The sequence below is a fragment of the Agelaius phoeniceus genome, chromosome 9, assembly GCF_051311805.1.
Source record: "Agelaius phoeniceus isolate bAgePho1 chromosome 9, bAgePho1.hap1, whole genome shotgun sequence".
Classification (NCBI taxonomy): domain Eukaryota; kingdom Metazoa; phylum Chordata; class Aves; order Passeriformes; family Icteridae; genus Agelaius; species Agelaius phoeniceus.
Genome location: NC_135273.1, coordinates 19,740,821 through 19,761,524, shown reverse-complemented (window position 1 = coordinate 19,761,524; position 20,704 = coordinate 19,740,821). Strand labels below are relative to the sequence as shown.

At 45.9% G+C, this 20,704-nt stretch overlaps 2 protein-coding genes across 2 annotated transcripts in view; one reads left to right on the top strand and one right to left on the bottom strand.

The window, feature by feature from the left end:
• The first annotated feature begins 1,842 nt into the window (after nucleotides 1-1,842).
• LOC129122901 (cytochrome P450 2C8-like) lies at nucleotides 1,843-6,841 on the top strand. Its single transcript, XM_054636978.2, has 8 exons — nucleotides 1,843-2,064; nucleotides 2,540-2,689; nucleotides 2,995-3,155; nucleotides 3,563-3,739; nucleotides 4,240-4,381; nucleotides 4,698-4,885; nucleotides 6,028-6,169; nucleotides 6,448-6,841. Exons 1-8 carry the CDS (start codon nucleotides 1,872-1,874, stop codon nucleotides 6,627-6,629), a joined length of 1,335 nt encoding a protein of 444 aa, XP_054492953.2. The 5' UTR covers nucleotides 1,843-1,871; the 3' UTR covers nucleotides 6,630-6,841.
• Nucleotides 6,842-9,960: 3,119 nt separating this feature from the next.
• Nucleotides 9,961-20,704, bottom strand: part of TLL2 (tolloid like 2) — an 85,316-nt gene continuing 74,572 nt past the window's right edge. Inside the window, exons 15-21 of the mRNA XM_054637526.2 lie at nucleotides 20,068-20,228; nucleotides 18,531-18,711; nucleotides 17,106-17,231; nucleotides 16,169-16,296; nucleotides 15,193-15,406; nucleotides 13,920-14,170; nucleotides 9,961-12,756 (exon numbers count right to left, since the gene is read on the bottom strand). Coding sequence (XP_054493501.2) covers nucleotides 12,622-12,756; nucleotides 13,920-14,170; nucleotides 15,193-15,406; nucleotides 16,169-16,296; nucleotides 17,106-17,231; nucleotides 18,531-18,711; nucleotides 20,068-20,228 — 1,196 coding nt within the window. The 3' untranslated portion in view covers nucleotides 9,961-12,621. The remainder of the gene's footprint in view (nucleotides 12,757-13,919; nucleotides 14,171-15,192; nucleotides 15,407-16,168; nucleotides 16,297-17,105; nucleotides 17,232-18,530; nucleotides 18,712-20,067; nucleotides 20,229-20,704) is intronic.

The window sequence follows — 20,704 nt, the reverse complement described above, 5'->3', positions numbered from 1 at the left end:
CTTCTGTAGGGAAGGTACAAAAACTTTTGCAAGGGATGGAGATCTTCACTAGCTCCTCTAAGTGGAAGGGAAACTCACCTTAACACACTGCTGTGCAGCAAACACAGCATGCCCCAACAAAGCACTCAATTCAGCCAGGCCTCTTGCTAATTCCCCCCAAGTCCCACATCCCCTATCCTTGCAACACCTTCTGATCAGTTTTGCCTGCAAATGTGTCACAGTTCAGGAGAGACAGAGGGTGAAGGTCAGACTGAACAAGATGAGCACAGCCCTGAGGGTTTTCTACCAGCCCTTGCCACTGCTCTTGGGACCCCACTGGTACGCAGGCCCTGGGCAATCTTGGGCAGGAAGCCTCCAGCTCTTTTTTATGCCCTTGCAACACAGCCAACATGCTCTGCTGTCTCCCACCTAGGGAACTTCCAGGGCACTAGTTCCTCATAGTGGAGTCAGACATCAAGAAAACAAGAACCTGTGCATGCCAGCTTCCAGCTGTAGGTTGGGTGAGCTGCTTTGGTAAGTGCAAGGACAAGTTGACAGGTTGCAATGGCCTATACCCAGCCTTGGACAAATGCACCTCTGTCCCAGCTTGGGAAGCCATTTCCCAGAGACTCTCTCAAGTTCTGGGTTTCTCTCTTCTCTGTGCTTTTCTTTTTTTCTCCTCTAGGAGCCCTTGAAGAGGCCAGAGTCTCAAGGTCTCGTACCCTTTTCTTACATCTTCATTTTGTCTCACCCAGCAAGTCCTTTCTTGTCTGTTGTCATGTCTGGAGACCTTTCTAGCTTTGCTGGATAGATATTTTATACTCTCCTCTCTTGTGAGGCCAGACACCCCTAGGGAGAGAGACTGGGCCACTGCTGTGCAATTGCTGAGGAAAACACAGTGGCTTGTCCTTTAGCAAATAACATGCAGTATTAAGTTTACTAATGACATCAGGAAGATTTCAGGAACAATGAAGGATGGCTCACACCACTGAGGGCTTGCACAATCAATACGGAAGAACAGAAAACCCAAATGTCACTGAAATACTTGGAAGATGCTCTTGTGACAGTGAATGTCTGTGAGTGCCTCAGAATGACAATGTGTCCCGACCATGATTTCTTTAACAATTAAGTATAGATAAAAGAAAACAAGTTTTGTGAGCACATTACAGATTTCCCAATCTCTGTTGGCTTCTGCAGTTGTTTGAGATAAGGTGTGACTTCAATGAATAATTAATACCAATAAAATCTTAGTTTCATAACACAGGGCAATCTAACAAATGATTGACTAGTAAACATTGACTGACTCAGCCATGTGACCCAAAACCTGCTCTTGAACTAACACAGACCTTTGGGATATAAACTCAGATTCTGACAGCCAGAGTCACTCCCTCCTGAGCCACAGACGAAAATGGAGCTCCTGGGAGGAGCCACTGTTGTCCTCCTGGTTTGCATTGCTTGCCTGCTCTCCTTTGCAGCATGGAAAGGAAGGTCTGGGAAGGGGAAGATGCCTCCGGGACCAGCTCCCCTTCCCATTCTAGGCAACCTGCTGCAGGTGAAACCAAGTAACTTGGCCAAAACCCTCCAGAAGGTAAGGCCACTTCTTCTGTCTTTCTGCTTTGGGTGAGAAATCTGTAGGACCTGTGTGTAGGGTCAGCCTGTGGCTATGGCTCAATGACTTGCAATTCCAGAGGAGCAGAAAAGTCATGGGGATTGCAGCTGCTCCCCTCATTGCTGTTGCCATGTTGTTTAGTGCCTGATAAGTGGGATCCATCTGCACAGCCACATTTATCATGAGAGACCCAAATCTTGATGTTACCAATGTGTGAGGCTAACTGCCTGCTGTGGGAGGCAGCAGCAAGGAGACTTTCCCACTCTTCCTCACTATTTGCTCTATGGCCATGTTCTCTCTTGCACTTTTACAGCTCAGTGAAGAGTATGGACCCGTGTTCACAGTGCACCTGGGCTCTGACCCAGTGGTGGTGCTGCACGGATATGATGTGGTGAAAGAAGCCTTGGTCGATCGCGCAGACGAGTTTGCTGCCAGGGGACACATGCCAATTGGAGACAGGGCTAACAATGGATTAGGTATGTTTGCTGACTGAGCTCCTTCTGAAAGAGAAGAGAAGGGTTGAGGATGTGATCAGCAGATTAGAGCTGGAGTGTACCTTGCAGGAGGGAAAACTGCAAGGGCTGGGTGCAACCCACCTGGAGAGGGGAAGCCAGAGAAGGCTACTGCCACTCAAAGGGTGGGAGGTGGCAGAGAAGGGGAGCCAGATTGCTCTCAAAGATGGGCAGGAAAATGACAAGGGGCAGCCAGCAGCTGCTGCAGCAAGGGAAATTGTGTATGGATGAGTGATGAATTATTCACAAGGATGTTTGGCATGTAGTGGAGAAGGCCAAAAGCAGACAGTTGGACTACAGAACCTCCAAACCACAGTATGCTGTGACGCTGCCATGTCAGTTCTCTCCAGGGACAGGATTCATTGTCACCATGAGCTACTGTTCATCTCACAGCCAGCATGCCCAAGACAGGTCTTTCCTCTTCCTTCTTCCTCTGTAGGGATTGTTTTTAGCAACAATGAGCTATGGTTACAAGTCCGGCGGTTTTCTCTCACCACTCTGCGAAACTTTGGAATGGGGAAGAGGAGCATTGAAGAGAGGATACAGGAGGAATCTGACTACTTGCTGGAAGAGATCAACAAAACAAAGGGTACAATCCATTTTTAATATATTTTATGTTTGAAAAAAATAGGCTGTATTAATGGAGCTCACTTCTTTAGCATGGAATGAAGTTCCTAAGGATTTGGTCCATGCACCAGCTACCTTTCATTACAAAGGCATAATAATTTTGTGATCATGTCCTGTTCTGTTTGGAGGATGCTTCTGTGTCACTCAGAGACTGATCTGATATTTCCACTAACAACCAGAGTTCAGATTACCCATAGTAGCCATAAGTAGAAAAACAACAATTTCATGGGGTTTTTTTAATAGTCTGTAACGTTTCTGAAATCACAGGAACAGCTTTTGACCCAACCTTCATGCTGAGCTGTGCTGTCTCCAATGTCATATGCTCCATTGTCTTTGGGAAACGATATGATTATAAAGACAAGAAGTTCCTGGCTCTGATGGACAACATGAACAATATCTTTGAGATGATGAACTCCCGCTGGGGACAGGTACGTTCAGTAGGCATTTCACAGTGGCAACATTCTCCCAGAGGAGCAGGAGGCCTCTTTCCCAATGAAGTTCCATTTCAGTCTTCTAAGTAGGACCCCATCAATGCTCTGATGCACTGAAGGCATTTCATTCAAGAGTAAGAAACTCCCTCACCAAAGCTGGAACTGGCTTTGCCAGCTAAGTGCAATAGTTCCCAATAGCCCTGGACAACTTTCTTCTCCACTTAAGCTTACTACTACTACTACTTCTAAGCAAGTCCTGCCAGACTGCTCAGCCTCATAGTCCTTCTGCCAAGGCTCAGTTACACAACCCTTGGCTCAGGGTTGGGGCTTTTCTGGGCATTTGGTTAATATTAAAGGATGGGGCAAATGTCATACTAGGGACTTTCCTGTTTCTTTCCTTCCAGCTCTACCAGATGTTCTCAAATATCATGGACTACCTGCCTGGCCCACACAACAATATATTCGGAGAATTTGATGCTCTAAAAGCCTTTGTAGCAGAGGAGGTGAAGTTGCACCAAGCCTCCCTAGATCCCAATTCCCCTCAGGATTTCATCGACTGTTTCCTCAGCAAAATGCAGGAGGTAAGGAGACAGAAGGCCCCAGCTTGTCCCCAAACACACCTATGCTGAGTCCTTCCCTCTCATAAGTAACACAGACATGGGGATGACCCCTTCCCAGTCAGCTGTGCAATGGGAAAACAGCAACAATACCCCAGATACTGCCTGTGTTAGAGCTTACAGCTCTGGGTCTGTGTGCTCACCAGCCACCACTATTGTTTGGAGAGGGAGAGCTTCCTCTGCTTTCACCAAAACACAAGGACTTTTCAGTCTGGTCTTGCAGTTCTTTCACTGGAGAGCATTAGACACAGCAAACAAGCAGTAGAATGCCATTCAGTGCACAGCTTAAAAGGAGGTTGGTATTGAGTTTACTGCTCAAGGCTGCATTGCAACACCCCAGATGGCTGCGGCCCCTTAGCAGAGAAAGGCCACAGCTCTAGAAGAAAAGGAAGGTCTGGGAAGACATGAGAAAGGGCCACTTCTCTCAGCTCAGCCAGAGGAAAAAAACAAAGCCTTTTCCTTAGGAGAAAGGTCGTCCCAATTCCAGTTTCCACATGAAGAACCTGATAACAAGTGCTTTCGACTTGTTCATTGCTGGAACTGAGACAACAAGCACCACTGTACGATATGGGCTTCTGCTTCTTCTCAAATATCCAAAGATACAAGGTACCAGTTTGTGACCTCTTCCTCTCTAGCTGTTCCTCTGGGCTGGGCACATGACTAACACCACGTCCTCCTCCCAGATTTTCCCTTTATCTCTCTCTCTCTCTTTCTCTCTCTGGGATCTGACTGTGTCCACATCTTTATTTAGCCAAATCAATAGAAGTTTCTTTGCATGGGCAGCAGTGTTAGCTGTGTTCCAGTCAACATCAAAATCAACTTAATGCTCCTGCCATCTGAGATTTGTTGATAGTCTACAGCAACCTATTTGGATGGGTTTCATTTTATTTACCCATTTGATGATTTGTGCCTCTCATGACAGAGAAAATTCAAGAAGAGATTGACCAGGTAGTAGGACGATCAAGAAAACCCTGTGTGGCTGACCGGACCCAGATGCCCTACACAGATGCTGTGGTCCATGAAATCCAGCGCTTCATCTCTCTTATCCCCCTGGCTCTCCCTCACACTGTGACCAAAGACACCAGCTTCAGAGACTATGTCATTCCTAAGGTGAGCTCCCTCCAGTTCAGCAGTTCTTAGGCTGTCAGTTACAAGCCACAAGTTAATGTTGTGGCATGATTTTGTTTTCACCCAGTCCTTTCTGAAGGTTTTATCCTCAGGCAGCTGGAGCTGACTTGCACTCTCTTCTTGATGCTCATGGGCCAACACTAAAACAGTAGCTCTGACCAACACTTTTGTTCCCTTGCTCTGCAACGTTACATATTTGCAGAAGCACAGTAGGTTCACAAACTAGAGCAGTGATTCTGCACACAAAAGACAGCAAAGTTGAGAAGCAGCTCACCACCATCCAGGATAGCCTGTGCGCATGCTTGGGAGCAAAGTCAGTTGCTGGTTATTGAGCACAGAAAGACTCTGAGCCACAAAATGCTGTAGGTGTTGTTTGCATTGAATGGAACAAGCCAAACCTGTTGCCTCTGCTCTAGCACACTTCCTGAGGCAGTCTCTGCTGGGCACTGCCAGAGGCAGGCTGGTGGGCAAGAGCAGCCCATGGCTTGGCCTGACCCACTGCAGCAGTGCTTGTTGTTCTTCTGGGTGAATGTGGGCAGCTGGGAAACAGCAGTACATGGGCTGCTGGTGGAGTGATTTCCAGCTCTCTGTGTAAAATCATCAGGCAGGACCCAGAGAACTGCTCAGCCACCAGCAGAGAACTCTTGTGTCATCGCTGCTGAATACTCCAGCCCCTGTCAATGGCTGGCCAGGAAGTGGGAAAGTAGAGGATTGTGGCAGGAGAAATTTGTGAGGACAGGGGAATTCTACAGGAACTTCTTTTCCACAACCTTGTGTGCTTTTGATATTTTGGACTTGCAGAAAAGAAGGGACATGGTGCATCCACAAAGTCGTTATTGTGAAACACCAAGAAAGTGAAGAATTAGGTGGGGTGTCCCCTGATGACCAGAGCAAGGTCAGAATGAATGTTCTGGAGATGACAGGGAGAATTCAGGAAGAGCAGCCAACAACTGCTATAACATTCAGTAGGGTCTCCCTAAATCTGCCTCCTCTAAACAAGGGTCCAAAAGGGAAATCAAAGGCACATTAGGGTTATACAGGGAAGCACAGTCTCAACTTGGCAGGCAGATTGAGTGACCTCATTTGCCAACCTTTCATGTTCTGCTCTTCTTCTGTTACTCCAGGGCACCACAATTTTCCCCGTCCTCACTTCTGTCCTCCATGACAGTAAAGAGTTTCCAAACCCTCATGAGTTTAATCCTGAACATTTCTTGAATAAGAATGGTAGCTTTAAAAAGAGCGAATTCTTCATGCCCTTCTCAGCAGGTAAGGCACAGGGTTGCTCTTTTCCTCTCTCTGTCAGCCTCCTCCTCTGGTGATCACCCTGCCTTTCCCTGCTGTTCTTCCTTCACACATCCATCCAAACTGTCAGGGGTCGTTTGTAAACAAATTCTTCTCTTGAAAACGTCCTTGGTAACTTTGACAGTTGTCTCACTGCTATGGCTGTGCATAGTAAACAAAGCTGTGCAACGCAGCTGCTTAGCACAAACTCTGGTCTACTCAGAAACTCCCATTTGAGTTCTATTTGCTGCTTTCACTTTCAGGAAAACGAATATGCCCAGGAGAGGGCCTGGCACGAATGGAGATATTCTTACTCATAGCCACCATCTTGCAGAACTTTACTTTGAAGTCTGTTGTCAACCCCCAGGAGCTCAACATAACCCCGACTCTGAGTGGGACAGGCAATGTACCTCCTGCCTACCAGCTCTGTGCTGTCCCCCGCTGAAAAGCACTGAACCACTCTTCAGTGTCCTGAAACTGGCTGTTCCTTTACATGTTCTTTACTAAAATCAACAGCAGGAGCACTGGCCCATCTTTCCCAGGCCTTCAGAAAGGCAGTCCAAACACAAGGCACAAAGCAGAGACCTCTGAAGCCTCCCAGAACTCCACCACACTGCAGGAGGCCCTGGGTGACATTGCAGCCTCTTGCATGGATGCTCTGTCACAGGATCATTGAGTGCAGTGGCTGCATCAAACAGCCATAGTTGGTTTTCTCACCAGCACAGCTCCCCTGGCTGCTCCCACAGCACGTGTCCCTCCAAGACCTGGCTTTGCACATGGATAGTGCTGCATGTGTGTACATTAATGATCCAATAAACAAAAATCTGTTTATGACAATTTGAACTGTTATTTAATTTGGGTTGGGGCAGTGCCCACATCAGCTGCTGCACTGCAGAGTAGGTCTGCAGAGCCTGTGGCCAGCAGCCTGTGGGAAGGGCTGTCCCTCCTGGGCAAGGATCCTGCCTTTGTCACCCACTGTGCTCAATGCTGCCGCCTGCAAGGAGCTCCAGAGCAGTCACAGCACACCACCAGGCGGGAAGGCTCATGGTGCTGGAGGGGAAGGGTGTCCTGCAGCCTGTCTGCCTAATGAAAAAAATGTATTCATGCTTTTTGCAGCCTGTTGCAAGGAGATCACTTACCTGAGCATTGGAGACTGCAACCAACTCTCTGGCACCTCTTTTCTACCATCAGTATCACTGCAGGGATTTAGATGCTCTTTATTAAAATGAATTCATTTAGGAAAAGGGTAGTGTCTCTTATTTCTGCCTCCAGCTACAATTTGGTGCCATTCTTTCAGTAAGAGGCCAGATGGTTTTCATAAAAATATTCCACCACAGATTACTTTCTCCTGGGCTTCTTGTTCCTTTGGCCTTTAGTTGTGTCTGGATGTTCAGTTTGTTGTGTTTGTCTTGATCTTCATGTACATAGATACTTCTTGTCCCCTACATCATGGTCATAAAAAAGTCATAGTGGCAAAATATAATTTCTGTGATTGGTTCTCACAAGGCACTCGAGACCATGTGAGTACTGCAAAGAAAACAGTGTGCAAGAATTCCCACTGTGGCAGAAGCTCTCTGGCCACATTCCCACCTCCTTTTGGAAATGTTTAGAATTACTTGGATAGAGATATCACATTTGCCCACAGCTCAGGTCCATCCCTCCTTGTCCCTCAATTTTTTCCCATGAGGACTGCAGCTCTATTGCTTGTGTACTCTAAAACAATGGCAAACCATTGCTGACTGCTCATCTGGGATTTCATCTAATGGACAGGTGTGCAAGCACAAACAGCAGTCAGGTATGAGACCCAGGCACAACGGAGAGGAGATTACCTTGAGGTTTCCATTACTCTAAGGCTGCCCTTAGAGTCAGTCCTGCAACCCAGCAGCATGTGTGCTTTGGTCAGAACAAGTTAAAAACGGTTTACATCTGGAGGTCTTGGAGGGGATGATTCATATTCATGTCCTTCCTGCCCACTGGCATGCTGATTCATCTGAGGCAATGAACAAAACCATGACAAACATCATCTTTCAACAATTCACCAACAACTAACTGCATGAGAAGCACAGGGCAGTGAGAAAATGCTCTCTTCCTAAAGAGCTCCAGAACACAGAACATGCTCAGGGGATAATCAACCACACAGAGGATAATATTTGGGATAATATTCAACATATCCTAAGCTGGATGCAATAATGCTGTGTCATTTGGAACAATGACAGCATCCTCTTGACACCTGCCCACAAGAATGACCTTGCAGAGGTCTGCTTCATAATCTAGGGCACCAACCTCCTCTTTGCTCCAACTGCAAGACCCAAGAGCCAACAATACCTCCAGGACAGAAAGGCTGAGGGCAAATGCTAAAATCCAAGCAGGTATTTGAAACCATCTCTTTCATGGTAAGGAAAGGCAGAGCTAATGAAGGAGTGAATTTGATTGCTCTGGTTGGGGCAGAGAACGGGAGGGTTAAACACCCCCATGGAGCTTTCCAACCAATAGAAAGGTGGTCCACTGCCTCACCTCTCCTGCTTTCTGACCTCCCCCTGCTACTCCCACCCAAATACCCAACTCCCACTCACCATTTCATGCTTCTCCATGGAAAATCCCTGTGTGCAGTAACAGCAGACTGCCCAATGTCCGGGTTAGTGCTCCTTTTAGGATAAGCTTCTTTTCCTGCTAACACATGCAGGACCTGCAAAGTGGAAAAGATTATGGCATTTCTCTTGGGCTGACTCAGACAAACTGGCTGGGTCCCAGAACATCCAGGCTCTGGCACACACCTGGGAAGCTGGGCTTCAGGGCACTGGAGCCTCCCTATCTTCTCTACCAGCAGCATGGCAAATAAGGCAGCTTCTGGCTCTAAGACTGCACTTACAAGGTACAGAGGGGAATCCTGCTTTTGCTTTCTAAGGCTACTACCTCCTCTGCCAGAGCATTTGCTGGAAATGCCTGGACAAAGTGGAAGATTTCTCTTGGCTTGATACTGGGACCAATGAGCCTGTCTGGTCTGAGGCATCTATTTGTCTGAAGTAAGTTGTGACACTGGGTCATACTGTGCCATGGTACTCAGCTGCAGGAGGCTACATGGGGATCCTTATTCCTTACTTCATCTCCTGCTTTGCCTTTGGGAACAGCTGAGAGGAAATTCAGATACCATGAAGGTTTGGGTAGCTGTGACACACCACAGCACTGTTCTGGGTAGTGGAACATTAACTGATTAGGCGTGTGTTGGGGAAAGAACTCAGACATGGTCCTTAGCAAGCAGGGTAGACATCAAGCACTATACAGGAAGAGGAAGAAAAGCATTTTAGGTGCTGCCTTAGCAGCATTTTGCTGCCACGGATTGTGGACTAAAACTTTGCAGTAAGGAACATCTGCCTCATCCTCTTGTCCTTCACACAGGAATTTCAAGTCTCTGGGTCTTTGGCACCTGCTGCTGAAAGCCATGGGTTGTAGTGTAGCAAACGAGCTGATCCTTTTAAAAAAATGCTTTCAGATGAATTTCCCAATCCCTGATATTTAACACTGCAGACCTGCATCTTGGCCCCCTAAAGTGTGAGCAACACATGGGACAATGTAGCCCTTTGGCTGGCCAACTTGTTTCTCTGCCCCACTTTCTAAATTCTCCCTTGATTGCAATAGCCAATACAAACCTAAAGGACCACAGCAAAGTTCCTTGCTGGTATTACCTGCAGACCCAAACAGCAGCTGGCAGGACAAGGAATGCAGTAAGAGAGTTCCTCACCTTGAGGAAGTGGAAAATGCATGCATACAGCACAATGTACAACTGAATCCACAGTCTTTAATGAATGCAGAGATTTGTTCTGGACACAGGTACATTTGTGATTGTCCCCACACCCTCTTCTTTTCCCCTCTAAAAATTATTTTAGTTAGTGAAATGTAAAACCACACAAAGACCAGAATACATATTCACACATCAGAGGGTTTCACATTGTTTTTCTTAAGAAAATTTCACCCATTTAGAATTATTGACTGTAAAGTCCAGTCAGTACAGCAGAAATATTCTACATAGATCGTTGGTTGGAATGCACAGTACAATATTTGTGAACACACTGTCACAAAAGACACCTGGATGAACACTAACAAGTGTCATAGATCTGTCAAACCACATTGCAAGCATCTGCATCAAACCAGTCTGGGTTGTATGAGAAATTACCAGAACATGGAAAGAAAGATGTTAAAGTACATGGGAACCTGCTACAGTCACTTTCCTCTAGAATCATTGCTGCCACTAAAAGGTCAGGAAACTTGAACTGCTGCTTGTCACCTGAAACTTTGCTTCTGTTTCACAGGGATTGATGTCACACTTTTATTTCCAGACCTGAGTTACTATAATTTTGTTTGAACTGAAGCAAAGAAGAGAAGGACAAACGCACACCCCATCTAGCAGAGCTTACTTCTCCAGACCTGCATGGTCAACCAGCTTGAGGTCTTGCCTGTAAAAAGGCCACAAAATTTGAAAAAATAAACAAAGCAGAGCTAAAATAAAGCAAACAAAAAACCCAAAACCAAAACAGAGATAACATGATTTTATACAGCCTGCAATAAAGCTATAGTCAATGGTACAGTATTGTTCACATTACACTTATTAAGGCTTTGACTACTGGTCTTCTACATGCACATTTTATATACAAATAATCCTCTGTGTGTAGGCATAAATTACTTTACTCTTCTTGATCTAAGCAAGAAAATATTTTCATGCATTTGCTTCTCCTAGTATTCACAATACTTGGCCCATATTCTATTCAAGGATTTCTGGAGAGGGCTGGGTCTATTTATTATCCATCTGAAAATGCCCTTATCTCCAGGAATGTTGTTTGTGCCAGACAGTGGCACTGGCCCCACACTTCTCCACAGTCATACACAAGAGAGGGGGTGCCACTCCAAAGCCTGACAGCACAATGGTTATGTAAACATAGCAATCCTTGGATTATAAATACTTTATTAAAGCTAACATACCTCAGCTTTTAGCTCATAATTGCCCATGACTGTCTTAATGAAACATTCAGAATGAAGTATTTTTTTTTCCTCCCATGTCAACTGCTCAGTTACAGTGGTTCCCCCAAAACATACTTTTTTTTTCTTTTTTTTTTCCTGAAAGAAGCACCAAGCTACCTGTTAATTCTTCAAACCTGTGGCTGGGAAGCTCTCACAGGCAAACAAGAACATGTCTGAACCTTATAGCTCTAAGTGCTCTTAGTCAAAGTCACTATCTCACTTGCACCCTTGCCGTGAAGTTAAGAGACTGGGCCGTGCACCAGTGACAAATGGGGAGGAAGCAGAAACCAGAAGAACTCTTCCCTTTCTAGCCCCATGCCTTCAGCTTGCAAGTTTGACAGGTTCCCAGAGATCACCAAAGCTGACCTGTACCATGGTCTGTGTCCCTCTGCCTCAGGGACACCCTGACTTCCCCTGCCCCAGTGTTTTCTTCAGCAAGATGTTCTGGCCAGCTGAAGTTGCAGAGCACTCCTAGGTTGTGGTAGGGAGCCCTGGGGAGAGCAGCTCCACTGTGAAAAGGAAGGGCTCACAGGGAAGTGGTAGTATGGAAAGGAAGCAGTGTAAAGAAGGCTGAGAAAGCAGGCATGGGTGGAGTGAGAAGGAGAGATTCCTTATTTAAGACAGGGCCTGGACTGCTGCCACAGCCCTCTGAGCTGCCATGCATGGTGATGTAACTGGGGCAGGCTGTCAACACTAAGCTTTGCCACCATCACACGGCTTTGCCTTGCATCTCACCACAACATTTCCCTGTCAGCCACCACCCCTGCCTTGGGCACTGCATTGAAGTATTTCCATTCAACATATACCATGACAATTACTACAAATACTGGGTCCTCCTCATTCCCTGGAATCCAAGTAGCTAGAAGAGACTCCCCCTGTCCCCTTGCTCTCCACTCAACAATAAGCAAGACAATAATAGAGAGGACAGAAAGAGTGATGCAGGCACAGCCATCTGGTTGGTCTCTTTTGCACAGAGTAGTTGGGGCAGGTAGGGGTGGCTCACAAAGTCCTTTGAAAAAATCCTACTGGATGTCTGTCCAAAACACTTGCTCCAGAAAATACATTCAGACAGCTCATGTGGATGCTTGGGAAATGTCACCTAGAAACAAGATATGCAAGAGACAAAGGCTATTCTCAATTCAAGTTCAGTCTTCATTCAGCCCCATGGCAAGTTGTGCAAAATACAATGTTTATGCCCTGGCAGATATGATTAAAAGACAATTTTTTGGTCCTGGGTAGGTTAACAAGAAAGGGTCATGCTAATAATTGCAGAGGCAAACCTTTGAGACTGGATTTAGTTTTAGTTACAGAAAATAATGTACACTGCTTTTGGCCAAGTGTACAGAAGCTTTAAAAAAAAAGACAAAGATCACAGTTAAATGTCTCAATCTTCAGATGGGGAATATCTGTGAGGAGCAGTCAAACTATTTTTTCATGTGCAATGCATCCTGAAATTTGGTACTTATGTATTGGGCATGAAATCCTTTCTTGTTGATGGTGTCATCTGTATGGAATCGAATCATAATGGAATCCCCTGCAGAGTAGATTTCTTCCAGAGGCTGCAGAAAAGGAAAGAAGACAGTACACAGTGGTCAAATATGGAGACTAAATAACTGTCTGCATTATGATACTAGAGTTTAAGCCCACAGTGAAGACAGACTGGCCAGTAAACATGAAGACTTGAATGCTCAGTACCTCCTGCCCTGATCTGCCTCCCTAAGCACATTCCTTTGCTCTTTATGTTTGAAGACTGATGTCAGTCCACTCTACAACTCCAGTCCTTCCAGCTGCTTTTTTCACAGACCTCCCTGAATATTCTCATTCCAGTGTTCAGGTTTACTCTAATTTGTCATTGTCTTTTCAGGAGAAAACTGGAACCTGTTTTGCAGCTGAGGCTCTCCTGGGGTTCGAATAACTCAGGTACTTATCTTACATGACAATTCTGGTTATGTCCCACACTATTGTGACCTGCTGCAATCTCCTTGTGCTTCCTTTTCTCAGCCATTTTCCATTCATCAGTATGCAGGTAGGTAGATTACTACCCAGCTGCCCTGAGCTTCTTCACACCAAGCTGCTCTGCCTTTGTTTGCCTTGGTTTCCAGACCATTTCCCCAGTTTGTGAGAACTTCTTCCACACACCTGGGTCCCTGATTGTCTCTCTTTAAAATCAATAAGAGACATGTCCATTTCATTGCTGAAGGCCTAGAGAAATCAAACACAGACCCTTTGATTTCAAAAACCATACACCATTACTCATGTTAGAATCACTCCTGGTAATGGGGATGCAGGTGACAGTTTAGGAGACAGCATGCCACCCTAAAGGCAGCAAGCATCACACAGCTCTAAGTCCCTCCACCCTTGCCATAGCATGGCCACAACACAACTTGGCTTGAGCCAGAAAACAACACAGGATGAAACTGGCCTTTGGAAGCCATTTCCCATATTTACACAAGACTGATGGCAGGGCTGGGTCACAGCAGCATGGCAGTCTCATGCTGCTGTACGTGGCCCTGGCCCACAAAGAACAGTCAGGAAGAATTTTCCAGCCAACACTGTGCAACAGAAAGTGCTGTGATCTCCTGAGGAAGGGAAAGAAGCAAAACCCAGCCACAAAGCATTCTCAGTACCAGTTTGTGACAGCTGCCCCTCTCCAAAAACAGTATGAGGGTACTTCCTTGGCCCCCTTGGTGCCCCCTCTGAAATCCCTGCTCTCATGGCTTACCCCCGAGCCACAGAAGCGTCCCAGGCGGGGTGCAGTGCTGTCGTAACCATCGTAAATCTCCATGTAGTCGTACCCACAGTCAGCCTCCTCCTCTATCTCGAATATCTGGAATATTAGCTCCACCCCATAACCATCTTCAGCTACAATCACCCATTCACAGTTGGCTTGACCTGGGTAGTTGTTGTCCCCATACTGAGCATGGGAATACAGATCCTTAGCTTGTACTTCAGCCTTTAAGAGCCCACCACACTCTGAAGGGAGAAAAGGACACAAAACAGTCTCTCAAAGTTCTTAGTCACAACAAAGACTCATCCCACTTTTGGGTCAGTCATGAGCAGAGAAGACCTCCAGCTTGAAGTGCAATAGGAAAGGTAATTAAACACTGCAACAAACGACAATAAAGCAGTGAATTCTACAGTCACCCATGAATCCAAAGACCCACAGAGCTTAGAGGAACTTGGTTTTTTTGGTACAGAACACACATGGAAAGAGGTGATCAGTTTAAACTGTAGGATAGGGCTCTTGACACATACTCTGGGAAATTTTATTGTATTAGAAAAAAATCACTTTGCTCTTTGCATTTGTCCTATAGATGAAATTCTGACCCCAAGTATTTTGTCAGCAGGAAGCGGAAGCACATCATAAAACTGGTGACCAAAACAATCCTTTTCTGTCCACACAATGCACTAAAGTAGCCCTGTGTTTGTGTAGAATGTGTGTGCTTCAGCAGAGCTTTCCTGCAGCCAATGAGGAAGACACTTCACCAGTGTCACGTGCACAGCCACTTCGAGCATGTTTCATCTATTTACAGTGGCAGGGATTTCAAAGAAATTAATGTTGGCACAACACACCCACCTCTGGCCTGCACAGATAGGAGGATCAAGCTGTGTCTGTCCACAGCACAGCTCTGCTACTACTACAGTCAATCTAATGTGGGCCTGTTCTGAGGGTGGGCCAATACATGGGCTAAATTGCATCACCTCCTTGTCCAATGGTTGATATGGAACAAAAGGGATTATTACTCAACCAAATACCTCAAATTTAACAAAAGAGCCTGAACAGGAATGTCCAATACCAAGAGAATTTGGAGCTGTTATGGGCGCTGGTATTTATGGTATGACACTGGCAGTGGTCTGGGAACTGAATGTACACCACTTAAAACTTAGGCTAAGCTTATTTAGGAGCAAGGTGTGTCTGTTTTTACCTAGTAAAAAATGTAGTGAGACTTTACGACATCTTTTGGCCCTGGGATATTGGCAGGTAACCAGCTTACCTGTGCTGTGCTTTGCCTGGAAACCTCTCCTTTGCACAGAAGCATCAGAGTAAAACCTGAGGAACATCTTGTTGGTAGAAGCCACTACAGGGTCTGGTTTCTTGCTGCCACAGAAGCGGCCGAGGATAGGTGACTTGCTGTTGGGCCCATCGTACATTTCTAAGTGGTCATAGGCACATTCTTGGTGCTGCTCAATCTCGAACTCATTGAAGGTCTAGAGCAAGAATATGGAGAATTAAGACAGTTCTAAATTTGACTATTTAGCATACAGTGAAATGGCAAGTGAGAAACAGATCAAATGATACATCTGTCCCACTCTCCCCACACACTAAAACAGAATAATTTGCTTTGAGAGAAGAGCGATCTCAAGGTGGCAAAGATCAGAACTCCATATCAGTGTGCTGTGTTGCCTCAGCCTTGCTGCCTCACATGGGTGCATGACAACAGTTATCAACTCTAAACCTTATAACACTTATTTTTCTGAAATTCTGCCCAGCACACCAGAAGGGCAGTTCTGTAATATCACTTCCACTCAGCACAGGGATTATTTGCATCTGCACAGCTTTGGACATGTCCTGCCATTTGCATCGGGCCATGTTGTAAAATAGGCCTGACACCTCTCCCTCAGAGGGGCTGGGGGCTGGCTCAGCCACCACCTTATGTAGAAATGGCCCCAAGAGAGTGGCTCACAAGGAGGGGTAGGGGAGGGAGGGCATTTACACCATCTGTTCACAGAGGGAAATACTCTACAGCTGTCATCTGCTGGAGTCTCCTCCGAGCCGCCTCTCCTCTGCCTTGCGTCCCTCTGAGATCTACCCTTTTGCAAGCCAGGGCAGCCTCCCAGAACACTCTCCTCCAAGAGCCCCAAAACTGAGGGCATCAGCCTCCCACTCACACGGTGGTGGTGGGAAGTCACTTCAGCTGCTCACAACCCAGCCTGCTTCTTGCCTCACACGCCCGCTCTCTGGCTACTCACTACTTTCACTCGGTGGCCAGGTGTTGCAGAGATGTCCCAGGTGCACTCTTTCCGGCTGGGATACTTGTCAGGCCAGTTGGGACTGCTCATCATTCCCTCTGCACCACTCAGCTTGTGCTCACAACCAGCTTGGGAGAGAGAAATCGCATTGGGGCAAGTCTCACATGGCAACCCTACAGTGTCCCACTTGGTCCTGTCTGCCCACTGAGACCCTCAGCAGGGCAGAGATATGGAAGGCTTCAGGCACCAAACAAGACCTTTTAGTGTTACTCCATAGTTCTGATGGGGTTGCCCTGTACTTATTTTGAGCTAACCTGGCGATGGTGAAAGGGACCATCTCACTCTCCTGGGCCTCATTAACCTGACCTATGTCTTCACACCCTAATCTATTTTCCTGCTCCTTCACCTCATCTGCCCTGTTCCTAGGGCCATGATGTCAACCCCTCCACCGTGTTGACTCTGGTGCTATCTCAGCCTTGCATTGTTTTGCCAGTTTGGAGAGCTTTATCAGCTCATGGAGAGGTCAGACAAGGACCAGAAACCATATACAGGAAAGCCATGGGAGCACACAGCAGGAATAGGGGTGCAGGAAGAAAGGTAGTTTTGGCACCAGCAAGTGTTAGATCAGCCCATCCTTTCTCTTCTGACTCAAACACAATAATTAAATGAAGCAGCTGTGACCAGTCTAAAGATGATGTCCCACAACTGCTCCTTTTGCAAGTCAAATTTCTCATCCCCACCCTGTCCACCCCCTATGGGCATACAGAGAGCAAGACTGGGGAATGGGAATGGTCCTATTTCTAGCCGGTTTTGCAGCTAGCTGGGGCTTTTTCACTGCCCTTGCCTGGTAAGCTGTACAAACTTCCTTTCAGCATAGGCAAACCAAACAGTGTTTGGAGTACCTTGGCATTCCTGAGGGCAGGAGTGGGGACTTTACCTTCTTTACAGTCATGGCCGTTTTCATGCAGCACAAAGCCATTTCTGCACTGGCACATATAGCTCCCAAAGGTGTTGATACATTCATGCTGGCAACCACCATTGTCTTTGGAGCATTCATCCTTGTCTGGGCAGGATCAAACCAACAAATACTGAGTTAACAGTGACACACGCTACCACAGTCACCAGCTGAGAGCCCCATACCCAGGCTTGCAGATAGCAATGCAAACCTCCAACTCTACTGCTGGATTAGTCCAGTCAGCTTTTCAGTCCAGATCCTATTCTCCTATTCTCTTCAAATGCCTCACATTCCATAAGATGTATCACAAATGTGTTCTAGTTTATAATGTAAGTTATTGGTTAAAGACTCTCGTCTAAAAGAAACCTAGAGCAGCATCTCATTCTTTAATAATAGAGCCCAGGAAAATAATCACACAAATTCACTAGCTGAGGTAAAAATCAACTTCCTATTTTCAAGTTCTTATGTGCTCTAGTGAGCCTCCATTTCTAAATAGCTCTGTCTGAGCACAAACACCCAGCTGATGAAGAAGATCTAAGGTATGAGCTGCTCCCTGAAGCTGAAATATGCCCCAGTGGATCTTGACTCCTGTGTGTTCAGGACTATGCTTTCCTCAGTCTCACTTTCTGAGCATAGAATCTGCTCATGGTTTCCAGTCCACTTTAATGTATGAGAAGTTTATCTCTACTTTTTCTTGGGATAATGCCCTCCCTAGATCTCATTAAATTAATCTGTCTCCTCACTCCCAAATGTATCTCTAGATGAATCATACCCACTTCATCCTTCCTCCTGTACAATTTATTAAGTCAAACCCTTAGTCCTGATTTTACTCTGCACCTGTCCTAATTCAAGGCTGTTTTTTCTGATCATTCTCCTCAAAAGCATTAATACTCCTAGGCCTCTGCTGAAGAGACAACTAAATTCAATTTCTGCTTCCAAATGACATACAGATAACCTCCAGAACTGCCTGCCAACAAGGTAAATCACTGACAAAGGACTGAGAATAGGATGAAAAGCTTCCACTAGGTAAACGCTGCTCTGATGGGAACAACTACTATATAGAACACTACTGGAAATTTTCAACATCTTCTAGTTTCAGAGGAAAAAGCTTTCCTCTAATCTTCTAGGGACAGAAATAACTTCCAGGGTTAGGTTCCACATTGCTTCCTACTGTAGAAGGACTGGAGGCATTGATGGAACTCATGCATCTTGCTGACACCACACTATGGAACTGGACCATGCACTGCACTGAGAACCCAAGATGAAGGTAACACATAACAGAGCAATCACACTTTTAGATTTAATGAACCAGGTCAGGCTCTGACAGGATGTTGAAGAAAGCTCACCAAAACCATGAGGTTCAGTCAGAGGAGACAGGTAAGCAAATGAAAGAATACAGTCACATACCAGAGAAGTAGTGAACTTTAAAGCCTTTCTTGGAGACCGTGTTGTCAGATTTGAATTCCAGTCTCATGTTGTTGCCATATGATGTGATTACTTCAGGCTTCTCTGAACCACAGAATTTGCCATGTAGCTTGGAATCAGAAGCCAGCTCACTACGAACCTCAACATAGTCATATTTACAGACCTGCCAAGAGAGGAAGAGATTTCTCACCGCTGTGGCCTTGGAATAGAACATTTCAGAGGAAGGGGACAGAGAAGGAACAGAAACAGCCTCGTACTCAAGTACACTCCTAACTTGCCCAAAATCTCCTCTGTCAGTTTTCTCACCACTTTGCTTGCTGCCCTGATCTTAAATGATGGGTGTCTTTTCAAAAGAGGAAAGGTTCATTGAATTTAGCAAAAGTAATTACTTCCACCTTACCCAAGAACCTGACAGTGTTGAATGAATTTCAGCAGCCTCTTGAATTATGGAAGTGCCACTGCTCCCATTTACAGTAGGGAAATTCAGACCTGAATGCTTTGCTCAAACTTTACCATGCATGGCAGAGAACAGACTCTTTTACTGTTACTTCCTTTAGCATTGAAGAACTCTACTTCATTGTTCATTTCCAACTATTTTCCTGCAAAAGCAGCACTGGGGAGGTGGGAGGCAGGACACCTATTAGGGATGAAAAATACCTACAATTATGCAAAACTAGTAGAGAAAAGAAGCCCATTGTGCTCGTTTTGGCTGGGCTAGATTAAATTTTCTTCACGGTGACTGGCACTGGGCTGTGTTTTGGATTTGTGCTGAGAAAAGGTTTGATAATATCAAGACATTTTGTTACTGCTGAGCAGGAGTTGCACGGAGCCAAGACCTTTTTTTGCTTCTTGTACTGCTCCACCAGTGAGGAGGTTGGGGCTGCTCAGGGAGCTGGGAGGGGACATGGCCAGGACAGCTAATCCTCACTGAACAAATGGATATTCCATACCACAGGACATCATACCCGGTATATAAAGTGGGGGTGAGTAGAGGGAAGAAGCAGGAAGGGGAGACATTTGGAGTGACATTGTCTGTCTTCCCAAGTAACTACTATGCGTGATGGAGACCAGCTCTCCTGGAGATGGCTGAACACCTGCCTGCCCATGGGAAGTAGTGAACTAATTCCTCAGTTTTCTTTGCTTGCATGAGTGGCTTTTGCTTTATCTATTAAAATCAACTCATGAGTTTCTCTCACTTTTACCTTTCTGATTCCCTCCTCCATTCCACTGGGGGGAAGTGAGTGAGCAGTTGTGTGGTGCTTAGTTGCCAGATTGGGTTAAACCACTGCACCCACTTATAAAAGAACAGCTTTAATTCTTCCACTCCATAGAGAAAGTAAATCCAGACTTCAAGGAAAACAATCACTGTCATTGGTGTAATTACATTGAGGGTGGGAAAACAAGCAGGAGCTCCACCAGTAAGACAGAGCCTCCTCCTCCTCCCTTGTACTCCAAGGATTTATCCAGTTCTGATTCAGCCAGTAGTCCCACCTCTGAGATGCAGGGACTGGTTACGTACATCATTGCCTTCCAGCTCAAACACTTCGAACTGCAGAGAGATCCGGTACTGGGCTGGAGCTACCACCTGCCAGACGCAGTTTTTGTTAGTAGGATATTCCTTGGGCCATCCAGGGCTAGTAATGGTCCCATTGAGCTTGGTGATGAAGCCCCCACAGGCAGCTGGAGAGGCAATAAATGAACACAAGTTTTACTTGGTTGTGTTCAGACACACAGATTGGGCCACAGTTAACTAGCAAATGAACCAGATCCTGGTGGGTGGCACATTTCAAATCCCAGCCTCCAGAACAGGCTTAAAATGCTGGGAAGTGTGAAGAAGACAGAAACTTCACCTGCAGTAAATCACCTCCCAGTGAGGCTATGGCCCTGAGAGCCACCATGTAAGACTTAATTTCCTTTTTAATCTCTCTCCTTGGGTTTACTGTGAATCAGTTGACTTGACATGCACAACACAGTTGTAAAACCCAGCTTGGTAAATTCACCTACACTCAGTGCTACAAACCGTACTATTTTAAGTTTATCAGTAATGGGATAATTACAAGATAATGGAATCATAGGGAAGACATTCCTGTCAACTCTTCAGTGGTTTATTATATTTGGACTGCATCTTCTCTAGGGAAAGTTGAAGGCAAAGTCAA